At 37.5% G+C, this 20,027-nt stretch overlaps 1 protein-coding gene and 1 long non-coding RNA gene across 6 annotated transcripts; one reads left to right on the forward strand and one right to left on the reverse strand.

Moving 5' to 3' along the window:
- Positions 1 to 2,818: 2,818 nt before the first annotated feature.
- Positions 2,819 to 5,422, reverse strand: LOC137137886 (uncharacterized). Its single transcript, XR_010915844.1, has 4 exons — positions 5,276 to 5,422; positions 4,253 to 4,415; positions 3,632 to 3,721; positions 2,819 to 3,531 (listed from the first exon to the last, which is right to left on the reverse strand). It is a non-coding gene; the product is annotated as an uncharacterized lncRNA (long non-coding RNA).
- Positions 5,423 to 13,777: 8,355 nt separating this feature from the next.
- Positions 13,778 to 19,059, forward strand: LOC137137847 (uncharacterized). Of its 5 annotated transcripts, none has more exons than XR_010915800.1 (8): positions 13,778 to 14,243; positions 14,870 to 14,905; positions 15,437 to 16,025; positions 16,100 to 16,144; positions 16,275 to 16,430; positions 16,678 to 16,788; positions 16,939 to 18,328; positions 18,645 to 18,706. XR_010915800.1 is itself a non-coding variant. In XM_067524616.1 (8 exons), the coding sequence occupies exons 3-8, from the start codon at positions 15,818 to 15,820 to the stop codon at positions 18,457 to 18,459; spliced, it is 618 nt and encodes a 205-aa protein (XP_067380717.1). In that variant the 5' UTR covers positions 13,780 to 14,243; positions 14,870 to 14,905; positions 15,437 to 15,817; the 3' UTR covers positions 18,460 to 18,635. The 5 variants fall into 5 exon arrangements, 3 of the variants coding, with proteins under 3 accessions (XP_067380717.1, XP_067380716.1, XP_067380719.1); XR_010915801.1 differs by lacking the exon at positions 18,645 to 18,706 and adding an exon at positions 18,449 to 18,635; XM_067524616.1 differs by lacking the exon at positions 18,645 to 18,706 and adding an exon at positions 18,449 to 18,635 and having other exon boundaries at positions 13,780 to 14,243; positions 18,242 to 18,328.
- Positions 19,060 to 20,027: the final 968 nt, after the last annotated feature.

Here is a 20,027-nt window from a genome sequence, read left to right on the forward strand (position 1 = left end):
TCAGTCAGCTTCACGCTGAGTCCTCTGTCCTTTGGTCGTGTTCCTCCTCACTGTCCATCCAGCAGAGCTTTCATCCTCCTTACAGTTCAGAGACACAGACACTCTTTTAAAAAACTCAAACCTGCTTGGAGTCACAGTCAGACGAGCTGTGGGAAATATATTCAACTAATTCAATTCAATTCAACTTTATTTATATAGCGCCAATTCACAACAAAGTCATCTCAGGGCACTTTACAGAATAAAGTCAAGATTATAAAGATATATAAAGAGAACCCAAAAATTCCCCCTGGAGCAAGCCATAGGCAACAGTGGAGAGGAAAAACTCCCTTTAACGGAAGAAACCTCCAGCAGAACCAGGCTCAGGGTGGACGACCATCTGCCTCGACCGGTTGGGGTGAATGGAAAGGGGAGAGAGAAAAGAACAGAGCAACAAAAAGCAACAACAAAACATCGGGCAGATTGGTAGGACCAGTAGCTGCACGCTGGAAGACACACAGCTTCAAAGCCGGGGACACCTGCAGAAAGGGACAGAGAGAGGGGGACAGAGGAGGACAAAGACAACTACGGGAGAGAACACACAGAGTTAATGACATACAGTGATGACAATTGCGGGGTAAGAGGAGAGGAGAGATGGTCAAGAGGAGGAAGGAGCTCAGTGCATTGGGGGGTGGGTCCCCCAGCAGTCTAAGCCTATGGCAGCATAACTATAACTAAGTATATGCTTTATTAAAAAGGAAGGTTTTAAGCCTAGACTTAAAAGTAGAGAGGGTGTCTGCTTCCCGAATCTGAACTGGGAGCTGGTTCCACAGGAGAGGAGCTTGATAGCTAAAGGCTCTACCTCCCATTCTACCTTTGGAAATTCTGGGAACCACAAGTAGGCCTGCATTCTGAGAGCGAAGTGGTCTACTGGGATGATATGGTGCTATGAGGTCTTCTATATATGATGGAGCCTGAATGTTCAGAGCTTTATATGTAAGAAGCAGGGTTTTAAATTCTATTCTAAATTTAATGGGAAGCCAATGGAGAGAAGCTAGTGAAGGTGAAATATGATCTCTCTTGCTAGTTCCAGTCAGCACTCTTGCTGCAGCATTTTGGATTAATTGCAGGCTCTTTAGGGAGTTACTGGGGCATCCTGGAAGTAGGGAATTACAGTAGTCCAACCTAGAAGTAACAAATGCATGGACCAGTTTTTCGGCATCACTTTGAGACAGTATGCTCCTAATTTTGGCAATGTTCCGTAGGTGGAAGAAGGCTGTTCTAGAGATTTGTTTTATATGTGACTTAAAGGACAGATCCTGATCAAAAATAACTCCAAGGTTCCTTGCAGTAGTACTGGAGGCCAGATTTATGCCATCTAGAGTAACAATATGGTTGGACATCATATCTCTGAGATTTTTGGGCCCAAATACTATGACTTCAGTTTTGTCTGAGTTTAAAAGTAAAAAATTGTGGGACATCCAGGCCTTTATGTCTTGTAGGCTTGAAGCTTTATTAACTGATTATTTTCATCTGGTTCCATAGATAAATATAGCTGGGTATCATCAGCATAACAGTGGAAATTTATGGAGGGTTTTCTAATAATGTTGCCTAAAGGAGACATATATAAAGTAAAAAGTATTGGTCCTAACACAGAGCCTTGTGGAACTCCATAGCTAACCTTTGTGTGCATGGAGGATTCATCATTAACATGAACAAATTGAAATCTATCAGACAGATAAGATTTAAACCAACCTAGTGCAGTTCCTGTAATTCCAATTTCATGTTCCAGTCTCTGTAATAAAATGTTATGATCAATGGTATCAAATGCGGCACACAATCAGTTTCTGACGCTTTTACTTTTAGTTGTATTAAAATAGAAGAAAACATCTGATCCATATATATAGTGTATATGAAAAAAAACACCCCCATACCATAAATAAAAAAAATCTTGTGGTTTAACATTTGCAGTCAGTGAGTGAAACATGATCATGTCTCTTTGGTGGATCAGATGTTTTCTTCTATTTTAATACAACTAAAAGTAAAAGCGTCAGAAACTGATTTCAGGTGGACTCACATACACACAGAAAAATAAAGGTGCTAACTGGAACCAAAAATAGTTCTTGAGACTGATGCCATAGAAGAACCATTTTTAGTACCACAAAGAACCTTTTAGAAAATGGTTCTAAAGAACCATTTTTATCAGTGGTTCACTGAAGAACCCTTAAAAGTGCCTCAAAGAACCATCCAACAATAGTTCTATGAGGCACCATAAATGGTGCCATTAAGAACCTTTCAGAAGATGGTTCTTCAAAGAACCCCTAAAGGTGCCTCAAAGAACTACCATAAAAGGTTCTTTAAGGAACTTTATATGGTTGCTTAAAGAACTTTTCTAAAAATGGTTCTTTGAAGAACCAATTTTAAGAAACCTTTCAAAATAAAATATATCATGAATTGATGTGTCAGGTAAAATAAGTACAAGAACATTGATGTAAAAGGTTTACTGGCCATACTTAGCATACACAGAAACAATAAAACAATTTCCACCCTCAGCACAGCTATTAACATATTCCACATAACATTTATACATTTATACAGTAGTCCAAGCTGTCTTATACAGGGAATTCATAAATTCACAGTAAAACATGACAGAACACATTTTCAACTTTGGCTTGCACTGTTTTTTTATATGCAAACCCTATATATATATATATATATATATATATATATATATATATATATATATATATATATATATATATATATATATATATATATATATATATATATATATATATATATATATATATATTTTTTTTTTTTTTTAAATGTACCACATACAAATAATGTAAGACCTCATGAATATAATATAAAAATAATTTAGTACTAAAACAACCAAGAATTATATTTTAGGTTAATCTATCTAGCACCTTTTAACAATAAATAAATTAACAATGTGGTTAATAAAACATTCGGTTATTAAAAAATACATCCTGGAATCTAATGTGGCCTCCACAAATATTTTTTTTTTTAAACAAAACAGTTTAAGAAACAGCAAAATATAAAATTTCATTTTCTATGCCAATTTAAACATCAACTTTAATATGAAAATTAAAACAGTTGCAGAATTATTATCTAAAGATGGACTTACCAATCAATTAATTATATATCACAGCTTTTCTGTATCAAGACTTTCATGTTTGAATTATTGTTCAAGATTAGTCCATTTCAGGACAATGCAAGGCTCTTCTTACAATTTGCTGGCACTAGGAGACTAGGAGACATTAAGTGCATTTGCCAGTCTTTGCACAGTTATTGGTGCAGTAGTCGTCAAAGTTTCAAGCTTCAGAACAAATACTTCCAAAAAGTATTTTTCAGCGGACCTGGATAGGCAACATTGTAGACATAGTAAAAGGGACAACGCAATACTCAGAGCCAGAGAAATGTTTGCTTCCCCACTGTCCAGTATCATTTTGTGTCCATCCATCTGGACATTGAGCTCAGTGCAGTCATTCTGGGGCTCAGGACAATTGTGGGCACTGGGGTGAGTGGATCCTGAAAAAATAAATGACAAATCACACTCATAGCTCCATAGAATATAATTTTCTAGAAATCATAATTATTATTATTATTATTTTTAATTATTAAAAATCACCTTGAAAATTTCAATTAATGACAAACAGATGGCAGGCAGTCTCTTTGAAAACAGAAGGCAAGAAAAGTATCGCTGTGTTCACCATCTGACCTAAAAATGAACCAATGTAGAGATCAAAGGGCAGGAGAAGAGCTTTTACACATTTTGGATACTGTAAACAGTTGTGAATGAAAGTTTACATACACTCATCATGGGCATGACGGTCATGACAACATTAGGATTTAAATTATTTCTTTGAAGAGTTATGCTATGAAGATGAGTTATACAACAAACATGTTTAATATGTAGCCATAACCAAGCTTGTGGTAGAACTCTGGTTAGATGTTTAACAACTCTTCTTTTGGTAGAGCTAAATAAAATGTGTTGCTTTTGTAGCACAGACCTGATTCTTAAGCATGATCAACATTATTTCAATAGGTTTAAAGTCGAGAATTTGGGAAAAACAATCCAAAAGCTTAGTGTTAGCCTGTCAACTTCCTGTTACAGATCATGATTAAGAGGCCTTGGGGCTGGCAAATTAAAAGACGTTTCCTATCAGATGTTCATGTCAGAGCCGTAAAAAGTGGCATTTGGGATGAAGCTGAAAAATCATTCTTGGATGTTATTAACATATTTGCTTACCATTTCTTTCTGTGTCTGTTTGGCTGTTGTCAACTGACTGTAGGCAGAGACGTTTGAGTTCACTGTTTGGTGCTATGGACACAAGCTTGTTTGCCAGCTTACTGAATCCTCTGACTGTTTCGTCCGCAGCCGTTTTAGGAAAAGTTGATGCCTCTTCAAGAACCTAAAATAAAAATAATATATTAGGATTCTACCATAATATCATGCAGTAGCAAAATAGTACCAAAAATTAAAAGATACATAATTTCAAACATCAATTATTATTTATAAAAAAACTCAATCATGTAATGCCTTTGTGTTTGTTGACCCTAGTACTGTCTGACCACAGGGTCAGTGGTTCGATCCCTGGTCCCAGCTATATGTTGCAGTGTCTCTGGGCAAGACACTAAACCCCTAACAGCCCATTCCACTCCCCAGCTGTGCAGAGCCGGTCCAAGCTCGGAAGAAATTGGGGAGGGTTGTGTCAGGAAGGGCGTCTGGGGTAAAAACATTAGGTGATAAAAACAATTATGCTATTAATTTTATTGAATTTGCTATTTTATGTCAATCAGAAACTAGAAAATAGGACCAGGGTTAAGAACCAATGAATCTTATGTATTCAAAATACTTGTATTATTCTAAAAAGCACATAATCTGCTGTAGTCAGTGCATTGCTGTATTCCAGTATTCAAAACCTGCTCTACGGAATTTTCCTACGAGTCACCTGAATAAAAACAATGCGGCCGCGCTCTCTGTAGTAGCGTTACTGATGAAAAAAAGGCTCCCGGTGCGATTTTTTCCAATATTGACAACAGGTCACCTATAAGCAAACAACACAGCGACAGTCTTTGAAATATAGTTATTACAAAAAAAACTTCAGGTGCCATTTGATGTGTTGACATTAACGTTACTTTCCAAATATGTAACGTTAAAGTTACTTGTAGCAGCATTTAGCAGCTAACACTACAGGAAGCTTAGCAAACGTATTACACTGAACGCTAACAAACAACAACACGTAAAAACGTTTTTGTGAAAATACTTTACCTTATCTATCTCGGAATCCAGAGATGAAGACGACCAGTGGAAAACCCGCAGTACAAATACCGATGACAGTAACTGCCGTCACCAAGAAATTTAATTTGGAAGAAAGTTCTCGTAGCTCGCTGACAATCTGCGTGTGCGCAACTCTTCTTTTTTTTTTCGCGTGCGCAGCCTGGGTATGACGTAATCCCCCTCTCTCTCTGGCAGTACACTTAATAATGAATTAGTGGCTGGAGAAGCGCGCAGATCATTTACTTTAATAAAAGTAGCAATACCACAGTATATAAATACTATAAGGAAAAGTCCTGCATTCAAAATGCTACTTAAGTAAAAGTACAATATTATTAGCTCAAACTACTACTGACATTAGACATCACATAAATGAATGTTATTTTATTGGAATAACATTATTGGTTCATTAATATGTCAGCTGGTAATGATAGAGATAAGCTGATTATTACTTTAAATACTGCTGGATGGCCTATGAATTTCCAAAGATTTTTTTCCAAGGAGTTTTTTATTTTTACTTTTAGTGTTAAATTCCACTTTTAGGTAGCTAGATAAAGTATTAAACGTTCAATGAATGTTTATACCATTGTCCACCATCAAATAACCCAAATAGCTAAGAATGAAGAACCTTTACTTCTTCAAAGAACCATTTGTAGGAGCCAAAGAACCACTGACCAACAAAAATGGTTCTTTAAGCCTGCATGGATTTTCAAAGAACCATCCAGGCTTCTGAAGAACCGTTTAAGAACCATTTTTTTTCTGTGTGTATGATCTTTCGTTTTCCCAGCTGTTAAAACTCAGGGAAATAGGCATCACTCGAATTTAAACACATTCTGTCATTCCTGTTATCTACTCATTCATTCACTGCTCCATGACACAAAGTTCCCATAACAAGCATTTATGCTCAATTCAGACCTTTAAGTCAGATGTTATCTAATGTTTGCAAGTGGCAAGTATCCTTCTAGGATTCGAGCTGAGGGCAAGAAAAACCTTCCAATACACACAAATCACTGTACACATACAAATAATTTAGCTACTATTCTACAACCATAATATTGTCTGACAGAGTTGCAGTTTGTGTGTGTGTTATTTCGATGGATCCACAATTTTACCACTTTACCACAGAGAATGTGTTGGTTCACCTGCTCAGAGGAAGTTCTACATGTACACACAATTTAAAGCACAAGAAAAAATGTGACTGCTCTCAGAGACGTTATATGAAGAGTTGATAAATGAGGCCCCTGAACTGAACAAAACCACCCATGGAACTGTTCCCTGTGTCAACCAGCAGGTGGCAGAACTGGATAATAACAGTTCTATGTAAGTTCAGCTGATAGCCGCTGTCTTCATCTGTTTCCTGCACATCCAGGACAAATTTGTTGGTACAAACCATGTTTTTCTAAAATAACATTAAACCCACTAAATCCAGAAAGTAGAATTGTTTTTATCAAAGAAATCAAACTCTGACTTTGCTTTTGATTTTTAATTGAAAAACAACCACAGTACAGGGTCAGAGGCCTGGACCGGACAGCTGTGCCAAATGAAAGAACATCTGTCTGCACCTAACTGGATAGAAAAACAAGGTCCAGCCTCTTACCACTAAACAATTTCTCAAAAGGACGTCAAAACTAGTGCCCACACAAAAGCACATGGCCAAGATGGCAGCAAACAAAAGAAAGCCTCCAGACCAGGCCTGCAACTTTTCCAACTGTCTTCAAACAGTGGTGGCCCTGAACACACATCTGTCCTCTTCACAAAGCCAGAGCCCCTCACACACAGTCTCTCAACCTTTTATAAACTGCTCTGGAGCAGGTTATTACAAGAATCATTGAAATAAGACAAAATAAACATAAAGTCATCTTGTCACATTAGAAAACCCAGAACCGTAATAAAATGTTAACATTTGTCAGTGAGGTGTTCAGAGCAGCTGTACGGTAACAAAAATAGAGTTCTTCTTTGCTTTTGTTATGGCAAAAGTGATAATATCTGGTCTTAGACACCTCAAGTCTAATCAGTAAAGAAGCTTCAACATCCAGGACGCCTTTTAGGGTTTTAGTATTTTGCAAGAGAGAAGAACATCGACAGAGTTACAGTTCTCCATCCTATGCAGTTCTAAACTTCATACATCACACATTAGTTTTAGAACGTTCTGTTGCTGGGCAGAACATTCTCCACCCTCAGGCTACTGCTCCCAGCACTTTGCTCCTTTTCTGCACTTTGATAAGCAGCTGTGAGCATGAAGTGACTCTGGGTCACTATGATGGTCTGCTGTTAGACAATAACTGACTTGGAGCAGTTTGAACATCCTTCAAAAGTACACTGAGTACAAGTTGTCATTATAACAAGGTAAAATGCTAAGATTAAAATGTAATCATTTCATCAGACTTGATTTTCCATTACAATTCCCTCCTTTTGATTACATTTTAATGACAAGACACATTGCATAGTTAGACCTCTGCTTATGGTGCTCAAATTATTTTATTATAGGCTGAAAGTTCTTGAGATGAGAATGGATTGTTTGCTTTTGCCCTCAGCTGTGATCACATGACCTAAGTACATTACTGTAGTTGGGGCAAACTGTATTGTAAACAGACTGATTTTATTTCGGTTTTCTGCTAAATGTTTGAGTAGGTTACACTTTATCTGACATGCAGGCTTTATCATCCAGGCTGAAGATCCTAAAACCATCAATGTACTGCAGCAGAGAAAACCTGGACTGGACCTGGACTTCCTAAAAACTCAATTGATAAAACAAATCTCATCCAGGTAAACCTATTATTTTTAATGAGAAAGCAAAAAAGTTATTTGGTTGTGGATTTAATAATTCCAGATGTTTTTTTTTACTGCTCAAATCCTAAGCAAAGCTCCACTTTCCACTATCAATATCACACATATTTATCAGTGAATATTCACAAGACACAATTACAGCTGCTTTTCTTTAGCAATTCAAACACTGATATAATTCCATTAGTGGCTTTTTGTTTTAGAGAGTATTAACATTTCAGATTTATTTGACAAACAGACAGAATGAATTTGTGCCATTAATGCAAATATGTTATTAGTCACTGTAACACGTGACTCCCATTTTGCATTTACAGGTTATCACTGGTTACATTAAGGCTCACTGTGAGGTCAGGGTGTATTAATATGTGGCCTACTCTATAACAAGGACAGCTTCATGCCCTTTTACTGGGAAATATTAAAATCTTAGTTGACTCACACAGGAAAGAATCACTAGCTCATCTGATCCTAACCTTCTCCTCTTTGACCACGTGTTGTTGCCACTATTTCTGATAAGGGAAAAAGTGTGTGTTTCCTGCTCAGGCACAAGCAGGCAAAACAGAAGTAAATGCCTTCCTGTAGGCAGGCAGACACTGAACATATCACTGTTGATTCCATCTCGAGTTGCTACCAATCATGCATAGAAGAACACTTTTGACAAAATAGCCTAAATTTCCCCACTATTGCACTGTTCAAAATACAGGAGAAGGACTACAACTTTATTCTCAGAACGAGATTTTATTGTTTTAGTTCAATCATGGTTACAAGAAATCTAAATAAGAATAATATGAACAGACATGAAAATATAATCAGAGTTCCGGGTCAGAGTTTTCCCTTTTCCCTTTTTCTAGCAAGAACACAAAGAGTGTCAGGGCACGAAGTCTGACATCTGACTTTCCCTCCACCAGAAATTATATAGTCAGTCTGTTTTACTGCAGCTACAGCTTCTTCCGGGTGTGGCTCTCCTGGAAGTTTCATCCGTCGCAGCTTGTTCCTGTTTTCAACCGTTCCCTGCAAGACAACCTCCCTTAACCAATACAATATGCTTCATTCACACACACACACACCTGCTTATCAGATTCAGTTATATGCTGTACAACACTTCAATTTATGCTCTGTTTTTGAACCTATCCACACCACCTATCTTATTCTGATTTAGCTAATTAAATTATGGGGAACAGCATTTCAACGTCACATGTGCTGTACATGTAAATTATCTTCTGACATGAACTCTGTGCATACTGGGGAAACCAGAGAATGTGCACGTGAGAGTAACTCTACAGACAAGACAGATGGCTGCAGCTTCCATTCATACACATAACAGAGAATCAGGGCTATAATTCATCATGGTGGGTGTGTAAATTTTTGAATTATCAAACATTTGCATTATTTCTGATGAAGTCATCAGATAGATCCACAACTTAATCATTAGATATTTATTCAATCAAATTTATGGGGCATAATTCTGACAACACGAATGCATGTTTAAAAGTTTTTAGAGTTAGCACAAGGCAATGACTGAGCCAAAATTTTTTTTTTTTTTGTGGTTTTCCAGAAACACCAACATGTACTGTGCTCATTTTGCAACTTCAGTTACTTTTAATACTGATGTAGTTGCTCCAATATCTTCCAAAAACGTCACATCTTGATCATTCAATTTGATCAACCCCCAGCAGATTTGTGTTTCCAGTATATGGTTTAAGCACTTACACAACCTACCTGCTGAGGCAGAATGGATCAGCCAACACGAGCAAAGAAGGCACACGAACAAAATCCACCTTAAAGTGACATTAGACATGTTTAGTTTGACATTGGTCTTCGTCGTATGCTCCTCTGTTGTTTCTCTATCAACAGCGCTCTGACTACGCAACAAGATGGTGAACGTTAAACGTCCACAATGTTATTTTTACGCGGAAGTTGGTTTTACTGGAAAGCGACTAGGTACTATGATCTTTACCGGTAGGTTCCCACAACTAATCGCTTGGATGGTAAGATTTGGAAAAGCCCAACTGTCGAACACTATGCACGTTTGTTTTACGGTTGATCTTCTGCTGAGGTCAACTACTTTCCACTGATGTTTGTCATCGTTTTGCGACAGCAATCAAGTGAAAAAAAACTTTTCTAGAGATCCGATCCATTTCCATCCATCCATTATTTGTAACCGCTTTCCGGTATAGATTTGCAGGGGGCTGGAGCCTATCTCAGCAAAAACTAGGCAAAAGGTGGACAGGTTTATATCAGGGCCAACCCAGAGGGACATACACAGACATACAACCCTATGTATAACATTAACACACAGTCACCAATTAATCTAACCTGCATGTCTTTGGACTGTGGAAGGAAACTGGGGGAAACCCACACAAGCACAGGTAGAACAACCGAACTCCACACAGAAAGGCCACGGTCAGTCAGGGGACACAAATTTGCATCCTTCTAGCTGTGAGGTGGCAGCGTTAACCACATCACACTGCTGCCCCGATCCTTTTTAAATATTAAATAACATGTCACCAGAAAGCTCCACAGGTGATCTCTGTCAATTTGTATATCCACATGACTCCAACAGCTTTTGGCCTGTCCCTTCAGGGGTCGCCACAGCAGAACACAGTTCCACACATTGATTGGGGATGTGCTTTTACATCTGATGCACTTCCTTTCGCAATACTCCCATTTTTTTTTTGTCCAGGCTCGGGACTGGCACAAAGGTGGCTTACTAACATCAAATATGTGCACTCTTAGGTCTTCACGTCTGCACAGTCTACTTTAAGAATATTCACATCCGGCTTATATGTGGCAACCATTGACACAACAAGTTGATGTCAAAGAACTAACGCTGACTATGACTTTAATGAACTGTAGGCTGAAATCATCAAAATGAAAACAAAAAAGCCATTCACTTTACATGTAATGAATATAAACGTATTACCACTGGCCACAGGACCAGTATAAACAGTAAAATGCTCTTTTCATTATGACAATTAATGAATAAATAAAATATGGTTTTAGCTGTGTAGGAAAAATAGAAACAGTATGGGTTATTTTTGTTTGAGCATAAACTGTATTATTCACTTTTCTATATCTGAGGATTGTAGTGTAAAATTAAGAGTGGACCTGCATCTGGTGTTTCTCCACAGTAAGAATTAATGCCTTGGGTAAAAAGATTAAAAGAGTTAACCCACTGGATGCAGGGTGAGACTAGGGTCAGGCTAAGGTTAGAAAATCTGCAAGAGTGTGTTGGAGAGGGAAATGTGTATCTGAATAGAACAGGATTGAACAGGTTTTACAGGACAGGGAGAAGAATCCAACCAAATGTATGGATTATTGTTTAAAAAAAATAATGTGTGTGCCAACAGGTGTTTTCTCTGGGTGGACGCTGTGTCTTGGAAGTATAGGTAAATTAAGTGTATGTATAAGCATATATATATATATATATATACATGACATCACAAATGACGTCACAAATTACGAGTTAAAAAATGGCCTTTGAAGTTTGCCTAACAGTTGTCAAGCTAAAGATGTTTGTTTTGGACAGTGTATAAATGAACTGGAAGAGCAACAAGGTAGTAGTGGAAAGTTGAGTGTCCGTAGCTGTGGAGTTACCTGGTTTCTTCCCGTGGTCTGTGGAATTATTTTGTGGAACTTGTTTTCTGGACTTTTTTGGTTTTCATCTCACTGTTTTTCTGTGGAACTACTTTGTTATCAGCTCAATTGTGGAATGTAGAGTAACGAGTAACGAGACACAAGTAAGCCTACCTCCACATTAGTGAGAAACCATCTCTACTTGGACTAAACACGTGGATTAGTGGGAAAAAAAAGGCAAAGCCAACTCTTAAGGTCATGGAGAGAGCTTTGCAAAGTTGGATAAATGCAAGAAAGGCCAAGTTGGAAGCCGATGGAAAAAAGAAAAAGATACTTTGTTTAATGGATCATGATTACTGCGTGGAGGAGGTGAACCCGAGACTCTTCATCAGAGCATTTGACCATGGGGTGGAGAGTAAACCAGAGAATGACAGTGATTGGCTCTATTTTTCAGAGCAGTATACAAGTGAGTAACCTAGAGAGATAGTGCAAAGTTGTTTTCACTTGAGACTGGACCAAGGTTACAAAAAGGCAAAGAGACTTATCGCAATGAATATAAGCTCTCTGTAGCCTACATGGATAAGGCCTTAGGTTGGCAAACAATTAAAGGTGATGATGTAAGGTGCTCAGCTCTTTTCCTGACCAGTTGTAGAAATGCAATGACTGATTTTTAATATATGGAAGAGCTTGATAGAGCAGCCATTGTTTCTAAATGTCAGGATTGCCAACTTCACTTCCTCCTTAAAGACTTTTATTTTTGCAGCCATTTCCTGTCCCCTGGTACCGCGACTTTCCAGCTTTCATTAAAAAAATTATATATATATATATATATACATACATACATACATACATACATACATACATACATATATATATATATATATATATATATGTGATTCCCTGTGTAATACGTTTTATGGAAACCAGAGCTAAGATATTTAGCAGTCCCGAACAGTTTGTTTTCATCAGTGTGAAACAAGAGATTTGTGTTTTCCATAACTGAATAAGTAGAGATGCTGGCAAATTGTCCTGTGACCCAGACACACTAAACATGGCAGCAGTGCAGAGACAGTCAGTTCTAAAGGTTTTTGAGTGAGACGCAAACAATTTCTGCTTTATTAGTAACTTTTGGAACAATCCTATTTATTGTAATGTGATCATTGTTTCGTGTCAGGGACATAGGGGGCAGTGTACTTTAGCAGGATTCCACCATTTTGGCTCGTTTGTATTGATGGGAGCAAATCAGCATCCAGAGTCTATAAAAGGTTGAGAGACTGTGTGTGAGGGGCTCTGGCTTTGTGAAGAGGACAGATGTGTGTTCAGGGCCACCACTGTTTGAAGACAGTTGGAAAAGTTGCAGGCCTGGTCTGGAGGCTTTCTTTTGTTTGCTGCCATCTTGGCCATGTGCTTTTGTGTGGGCACTAGTTTTGACGTCCTTTTGAGAAATTGTTTAGTGGTAAGAGGCTGGACCTTGTTTTTCTATCCAGTTAGGTGCAGACAGATGTTCTTTCATTTGGCACAGCTGTCCGGTCCAGGCCTCTGACCCTGTACTGTGGTTGTTTTTCAATTAAAAATCAAAAGAAAAGTCAGAGTTTGATTTCTTTGATGAAAATAATTCTACTTTCTGGATTTAGTGGGTTTAATGTTATTTTAGAAAAACATGGTTTGTGCCAACAAATTTGTCCTGTATGTGCAGGAAACAAATGAAAACAGCTGCTATCAGCTGAAGTCACATAGAACTGTTATTATCCAGTTCTGCCACCTGCTGGTTGACACGGGGAACAGTTCCATGGGTGGTTTTGTTCAGTTCAGGGGCCTCATTTATCAGCTCTTCATATAACGACTCTGAGAGCAGTCAGATTTTTTCTTGTGCTTTAAATTGTGTGTAAATGTAGAACTTCCTCTGAGCAGGTGAATCAACACATTCTCTGTGGTAAATTGGTAAAATTGCTGATCCATTGAAATAACACACACACAAACTGCAACTCTGTCAGACAATATGGAAACAATCTTTTCTGTGTTTCCATTTTAATTTGGAACACAAGACAAACATTTTGTACAGAATGAATGATGCCATTAATCTTTCTATTCCATCTTGTTTCACTCGTAACTAATTAATATTGAATAATAGTGAACTATCAGTTGTTTTAGTTTAGTTTAGACATATGCTTTTGTTTTTATTGTTATTCTTAAACTATGTTCTGGCCAAACTATTTAAAATGAATGTGGTGTTAAAACATTAGAACCACCTCTTCTTATCATGCACTGCAGTAGAACTCCACGACCCACTTTGACCTCAATAATTATCACCTTTCTGACTGTTTTAACCTAAAAACTGAGAAATCATAAGCTTGTAAAAGTAGAACTCATGGCAGAGCCACTGTATCAGACTGCACAGCTGGTCATAATGTTTTACCTGATTGGTTTATATAAGTAGTGATGTCAGTATTTCTGGGGTGGTTCTTTACTGTCGTCTGCTGGAGACATCACATCAACTTCTTGTCGACTAAAAGGAAGGAAGCGGGTAAAGCAGCTGTTACCAAACTAAGTGCAGACGTCTCATCAAGTTGTACAATGGACCAACGATGTATCCAGCTGCTACTCTGTAAGTACAGTCTCTATTTGTTAAATCTATGCTGAACTTCATAAAAGTAGTGGTGATGAGATACAGCACAACATGACAGAAAAGGTTATGATATCAAACATGAAATGAGATTTAAAATAAAATGATCCAGAGCAGCATCATGACCATATTTAAACAAATAGAATTTATATGCAGTATAGATGAAATATAATAAGTATAAATGTATCATTTGTAAAAATAAATAAATAAATAAAAACACGGTAAGAAAACTGCTTTCACATAAAGGTTTTACAAGATTTATTTTAATTTAGATTGATTTAGTTTGAATTAATATTGTATTCCTAATTTATTGATTTATTATCTATTTCCTGGCTTTATACTGTTGGTCTCAAACAACCATATAAATATTCAACCTATTGTCTGAACACCCACTTTTTACATCCACATCAGCAACTGTGTAACGTAACGTATCTGAAGGTGAACCTCTAGTATTTGGATCAGTAACCTCGAAACAATGTTGTGTTAAACAGAAACAGATTTTATTTTAATGTGTAACATCCAAATTTAATGAAATGTTACTGTAAGTAAATACTCTACATGCAAATCTCCAAATTAGCCGACTGTCTTTTCTCTTTGAGTTTGTGTAGTTGTGACTTCACTGCTGTGGGGCTCAACAAACCAAGGTTGGTACATTTGTCATCCAATATTCATCAGCTGTTAAATGGTCAAACTGCTGATTTTACACATGAAGAATAATGTACTGGTCCTGCTCAGTCCTCCTCACCCTGGGAAAAACTGTTGTATGATGTTCTCTGGCTGTGGTGGAGAAAACAAGCTAAATATTGGCTATAAACCAAGAGTCCATGAAGACACTTGGGTATTATTGTAAACAAAAAGAGTAAAGATGCAGCTTAAGTTCACTCTGCACATGTAGAACAGATGCTAACTTTTAATGAACTAGTTAAAATGAATGGAGTCAATACACATAATGAAAACATGTTGTTTTTTAAAGTAACTTGAATCTGAAACACTGCTAAACTTCCTCTTTATAAGTTAATGAAAACTAAAGAAAGTATCTTCATGGACTGTTACTCAGTGGACACTTAAGACCAAATACTTTCTATATACTGCTAATACTACTGTGTGACATTGTTGTTGGTCTGATTATTGTTACTTTCTACCATTTTTTCTCAAATGCACTGAAACTCTCACAGTTCATCTGACTGTGAGTCCCAAAAGTGCTCAGTTCTTTGATGGTCAATCCCTCAATGTGAGCTGTGAGGACGTCGACAGCTCTGCTGGATGGACAGTGAGGAGGAACACAACTATAGACACCATGCTACAGTGTGGAGGTGGATGGGGAAAATCAAATAGGTTTTTCTGTAAAATCAGCAACGTTGTCGAATTGGACAGTGGAGTTTACTGGTGCGAGTCCAGAGAGGGATCAACCAGTAACAGCATCACCATCACTGTCACTGGTAAGATCAGACTGTGGAGTTAGTGTTGATGAAGCTGTGTGGAAATGGATGAAATGCTGTAGTTTGTCTCTGTGTTGAGGTGGAGCAGTGATCCTGCAGAGTCCTGTCCTCCCTGTGATGGAGGGACATGATGTCTCTCTGCACTGTCAAACAAAGAGGCCTCCCTCCAAGCTCCCAGCTGATTTCTATAAAGATGGCTCCCTCATCAGGACTGAGCCTACAGGTCACATGACCATCCACCATGTTACCAAGTCTGATGAAGGCCTCTACAAGTGTCACATCAGCAGTCATGGAGAGTCTCCACCCAGCTGGATCTACGTCACAGGTCAGGAGCTTCACTTTGATCTCAACACTTATTTTATCCAGATGTTCACCTAAACAGTTTGATTCTTTCCGCAGAAAAACCTACAACCACATCTCCACCCAGCTCGATCTACGTCACAGGTGAGCAAGAGAAAAATCAACTGACTCTCTGGAGTTTTCTGGATTGAGCTCAGCAAGTTTCTGCATTATCTGGTCATAAGTGAGCATGAAATATTTAGATTAGATTTTTTTTTCTTTTGGTCCATTTTAGAAACCTCCTCCACCACAGCATCCAACGTTACTTTCACTTCATCAACCAAATTGAACCTTCTCCATGTGTCGTATTTTGTAGCACCTGTTTGTGGTCTGATTCTACTGACATTACTGGTTCTACTGGTGAGACAACATGTTCAGAGAAAACAGAAAGGTGATACACAAAAATCCTGATTTTTACATTTAGTTTTGTTTTAGAGTTGAATTTCTGTTTCAGTTAATTAAATCAAAAGCTCCAATTGACTATTGATTCCATCTTTTCCTGCTCTTGTGGAGACAGGTACCACAGTGGTCTGGTACAATGGCTACTTCTTCTATTGATGTTACACTGTAAAATGCCATTTGACTTTCATTAAGTGTCTGATAACAATGTTAGTAAATTATACTTTGCTTCATTGCAGATGATGAAATGACAGTCGGAGCAGAGACCATCACAGATGACATCACATACAGTGACGTCAAAATACGGCGTCATAAACATCACCAACAAAAGTCCAGTAGACGAAGCAAAGGTAAAGTTTTCTTGATTTGTTATATGTTCTTGTATTGCAATATTCATGTCCTGTTGTATTAATGTGAAGCTGCTTTCATTTTTTATTTTGTTATTTTTTGTCCTTTCAGTTTATCTCGTGATCATTGTCCACATGTTTATTTTATCACAGTTTTTACACCTGATGACTTTCCTGAAGCAATCTTCACCAATTTCTACCGGGCTTGGACCAGCACTGCACAGCTGGGGATGGGAATGGGCTGTTAGTGGTTCAGTGTCTTGTCCAGAAACTGTTTTCATAGCTGTTAAAATTAGCTGTAGCTCACTCTGCACTTCCCCATTACATTGCTCCAGATCAACAGTGTCTCTTTATCATGTGACAATGTCTTGAACATTGCAGCTTTCAGACACTGTCTCTCCCCGTCCAAACTGATGTAAAGTAGAATGTAGCTCCTGTTCTTTGACTGTAGGAAGAATCTTTCTCCTGGATGTCACTCAAGCTAATCTGCAAATTGGAGAAATTTGCGCAGTAATAAAACTGTTTCTCCATTGGTCCACTGTTTGTGCAGTGACTATGTTCCCGTTGTTTTAATACTATTATTATAATCATCACTACAGTGGAACACGGCACTAACAGTAGTTTGTACCATTCACTACTTTTCTTATAGACACCTAACTTCAGTGAAGTGACCAAAAGCAACATGATTGTTGAGTAACATATGAAGTACAGACAGTCTTTGTTGGTAGAGAAGCTGCCCACCAACCTTAACTACCACCTGAACGTACAAGTTGAAGAGCTAGTCTGTAAATGTTAATTCTGGGGCTAATCACTTTTCTTTTAATCTTAAAATGTGTTGGTCGCTCTTCAAATGTGTCTGACTTCTGTCAGCAATTTCCTAAAACAGCTAATGCAGATTGTATCAAACAGGAGGAAGTTGAGAGTTTCCACAGAACTATTTTCAGCAGCCGATCGATCAGCAGGATTGTGAATGTGGAACTGAGTGAATAGAACAAGGGTGTGTGTTCATGGTGATACAGGAACATGTGATCCAGTACAAATGTGTATTTAGTTGGTTTTGGACAAAGACAGATCCAAGGCTTTGTGCTTTCTGCACCTCGAATCTCAAACTTTAACATTATAGTTGTTTAGTTTTTTACTTCCTCCTGCTGCTTGAAGTGAGCTCTGACCTGAAGTTGGTTTGGTTTCTCACTGCATGTTCTGCTTCAGCTGATGACACTTTGCATTGAGTTTGTTTGTGGTTAAATGTGTCAAATACTTGTAACAAAATGTTTTGCAGCTCTCCAGTTTAATTATAGACTGTCATGCACATCAGAGGTGTTGAAAAAGAAAAAACTTGAACTTATCGAATCTCTATAAGAAAATGAATCCTAATGTAGCAGAGCAGTAAATGAACTAACAGTACTGGTATCAGCTGTAGTACTTAAAGTAATGTGATCTGTATCTTATTTTGCAGAGACTGATCCAGCTGCAGTTTACTCAACAGTGAGAACAGAAGACGTCACTTATGGACAAATAGTCATCAGACCAAACAGGAGCAGAGGTAAAGCTGCTCTTTAGTTTTAATATTCCTATCAGAATCAGGACTCACCACTTAGTAAATGGCCCCATAATAAAATGAACTTATTTATTTTTTACTTTTATCAAAACTGTCTTGATTTAGGCAACAGATAACACGACACACTGCATGTTCTACAAAGCAGAAAGAGACGTTAGTCTGATACTGTTGGGCTGTTTGTTGGTCTCACAAACACTTCCTGTTGGGTTCTGTCTACATGAAGAGAAGAAGAAAGTCTTTTTCTACAACAAATTCTTAGATTGTTTGAACTCTGTGTGTGTGTGTGTGTGTGTGTGTTCAGAGTTGTCTCTAGAAGCAGATGTTGTCTACTCTTCAGTGAGGTCAACATCGACACCTTCACACCTTTAGTCCGATCACTGACACGGACCTGCTGCCTGCAACTGGTTCACACAGCTCCTCCCACCAGACACATATATTCTTTCAAACTATTTACATGTTTGGTTGTTTGTTCTCATAATTTTATATCATTATTCCATTTTTAAATCTTTACTCCACTTAACCGATTTGATTAAGTTCTTTCCGGCATTTTGTGTTAAATTTTTATTTCCTGTACTTTTATTAAAGGCTGTTGTTGGTTTGTAGATGAGCTGCAGCAATGGGAATATTGGTCTGAACATCTATAAATAAACTGCAATTTTATATAAATATTTTTTTATTTCATTTTTACTTTTAATACCTGTTTACTACTCATTTAATAACTGCATGTGTAAAATTGTTTATCATTAATACTAATCATTTTTCATTGCACCATTCAGGCAGGAATAAAGTGTTTCTAACAAATAAAATAATTGTAATTATTATTTATTCTAATATAGTTTGCTGTTCTACATTGTGGTTGTTGCTGGAAGATTTAGAAGAACGTGTCTTTATAGCTGTAACTATAAAGTAGTTTAGTTTTACAGGATATGTTTAAAATACTAAACAGTCAGTCAGTAAAATACTAACTCATTCAAGTACAAGCTACATGTTTAGTATATTGTTTCATTTAATCAACATGGAACCACATGTACAGTAGTTTGGTTTTATTTTATATCACATTGTAACTGTTATTAAAGAGCAGTTACTCTATTTGTACTTTGTAATTATGTACAATAACATCTAAAAAGTACAATCTCACATGCTGACCCCCAAATGCACATGTCTTAGCTTTGTAACAGCAGTTTCCTGTACTTCTTCTAACGCACAAAATATTCACACCAGCTTGTAGGTGTAATATAAAGTGTCACCCCCACCTTGCATGATGAAACTCACATCAGTCAGATAATGTTATATATGATACATTTTAGGACTAAGGGGCTTGATATTTCTGATTTTTACCAAACAGCTTCATTACTGTGGGTAAAAACACGTCTCAAAAATGAATAAGGACATTAGGTTATTTAAAAAAAGTGGAGTAACCATTTCAGCAGAGTCATTTATTTAAATATATTTATGCCTCAGGTGCTGGTATAAAGTTCTGTTTCTGGAATTAAAGAATCAACTCATCACAAAACTAAACCATCAAATACAGAAATACAGCAGCAGTGGCACATGGTCAGTTTGTGAGGTGAATCGTTGGCGAGCTCCAAACCACATCTATTCTTCCTTTGCAGCATTTCTGCACCGAAACCTGTCAAACATTAGTCATGTTTCAGTGAACACTGTGGCACCAGAGAGACAAGTT

Source organism: Channa argus, chromosome 12 (assembly GCF_033026475.1).
Source record: "Channa argus isolate prfri chromosome 12, Channa argus male v1.0, whole genome shotgun sequence".
NCBI classification, from domain to species: domain Eukaryota; kingdom Metazoa; phylum Chordata; class Actinopteri; order Anabantiformes; family Channidae; genus Channa; species Channa argus.

Bases quoted from the DNA above. Each gene is read 5' to 3' on its own strand.
- LOC137137847 (XM_067524615.1), top strand. From the start codon at position 15,818: ATGGAGGGACATGATGTCTCTCTGCACTGTCAAACAAAGAGGCCTCCC. The intron at 16,789-18,241 runs GTAAAGTTTTCT...CTTATTTTGCAG, and splicing joins GTCCAGTAGACGAAGCAAAG to AGACTGATCCAGCTGCAGTT. The intron at 18,329-18,644 runs GTAAAGCTGCTC...GTGTGTGTTCAG, and splicing joins CAGACCAAACAGGAGCAGAG to AGTTGTCTCTAGAAGCAGAT.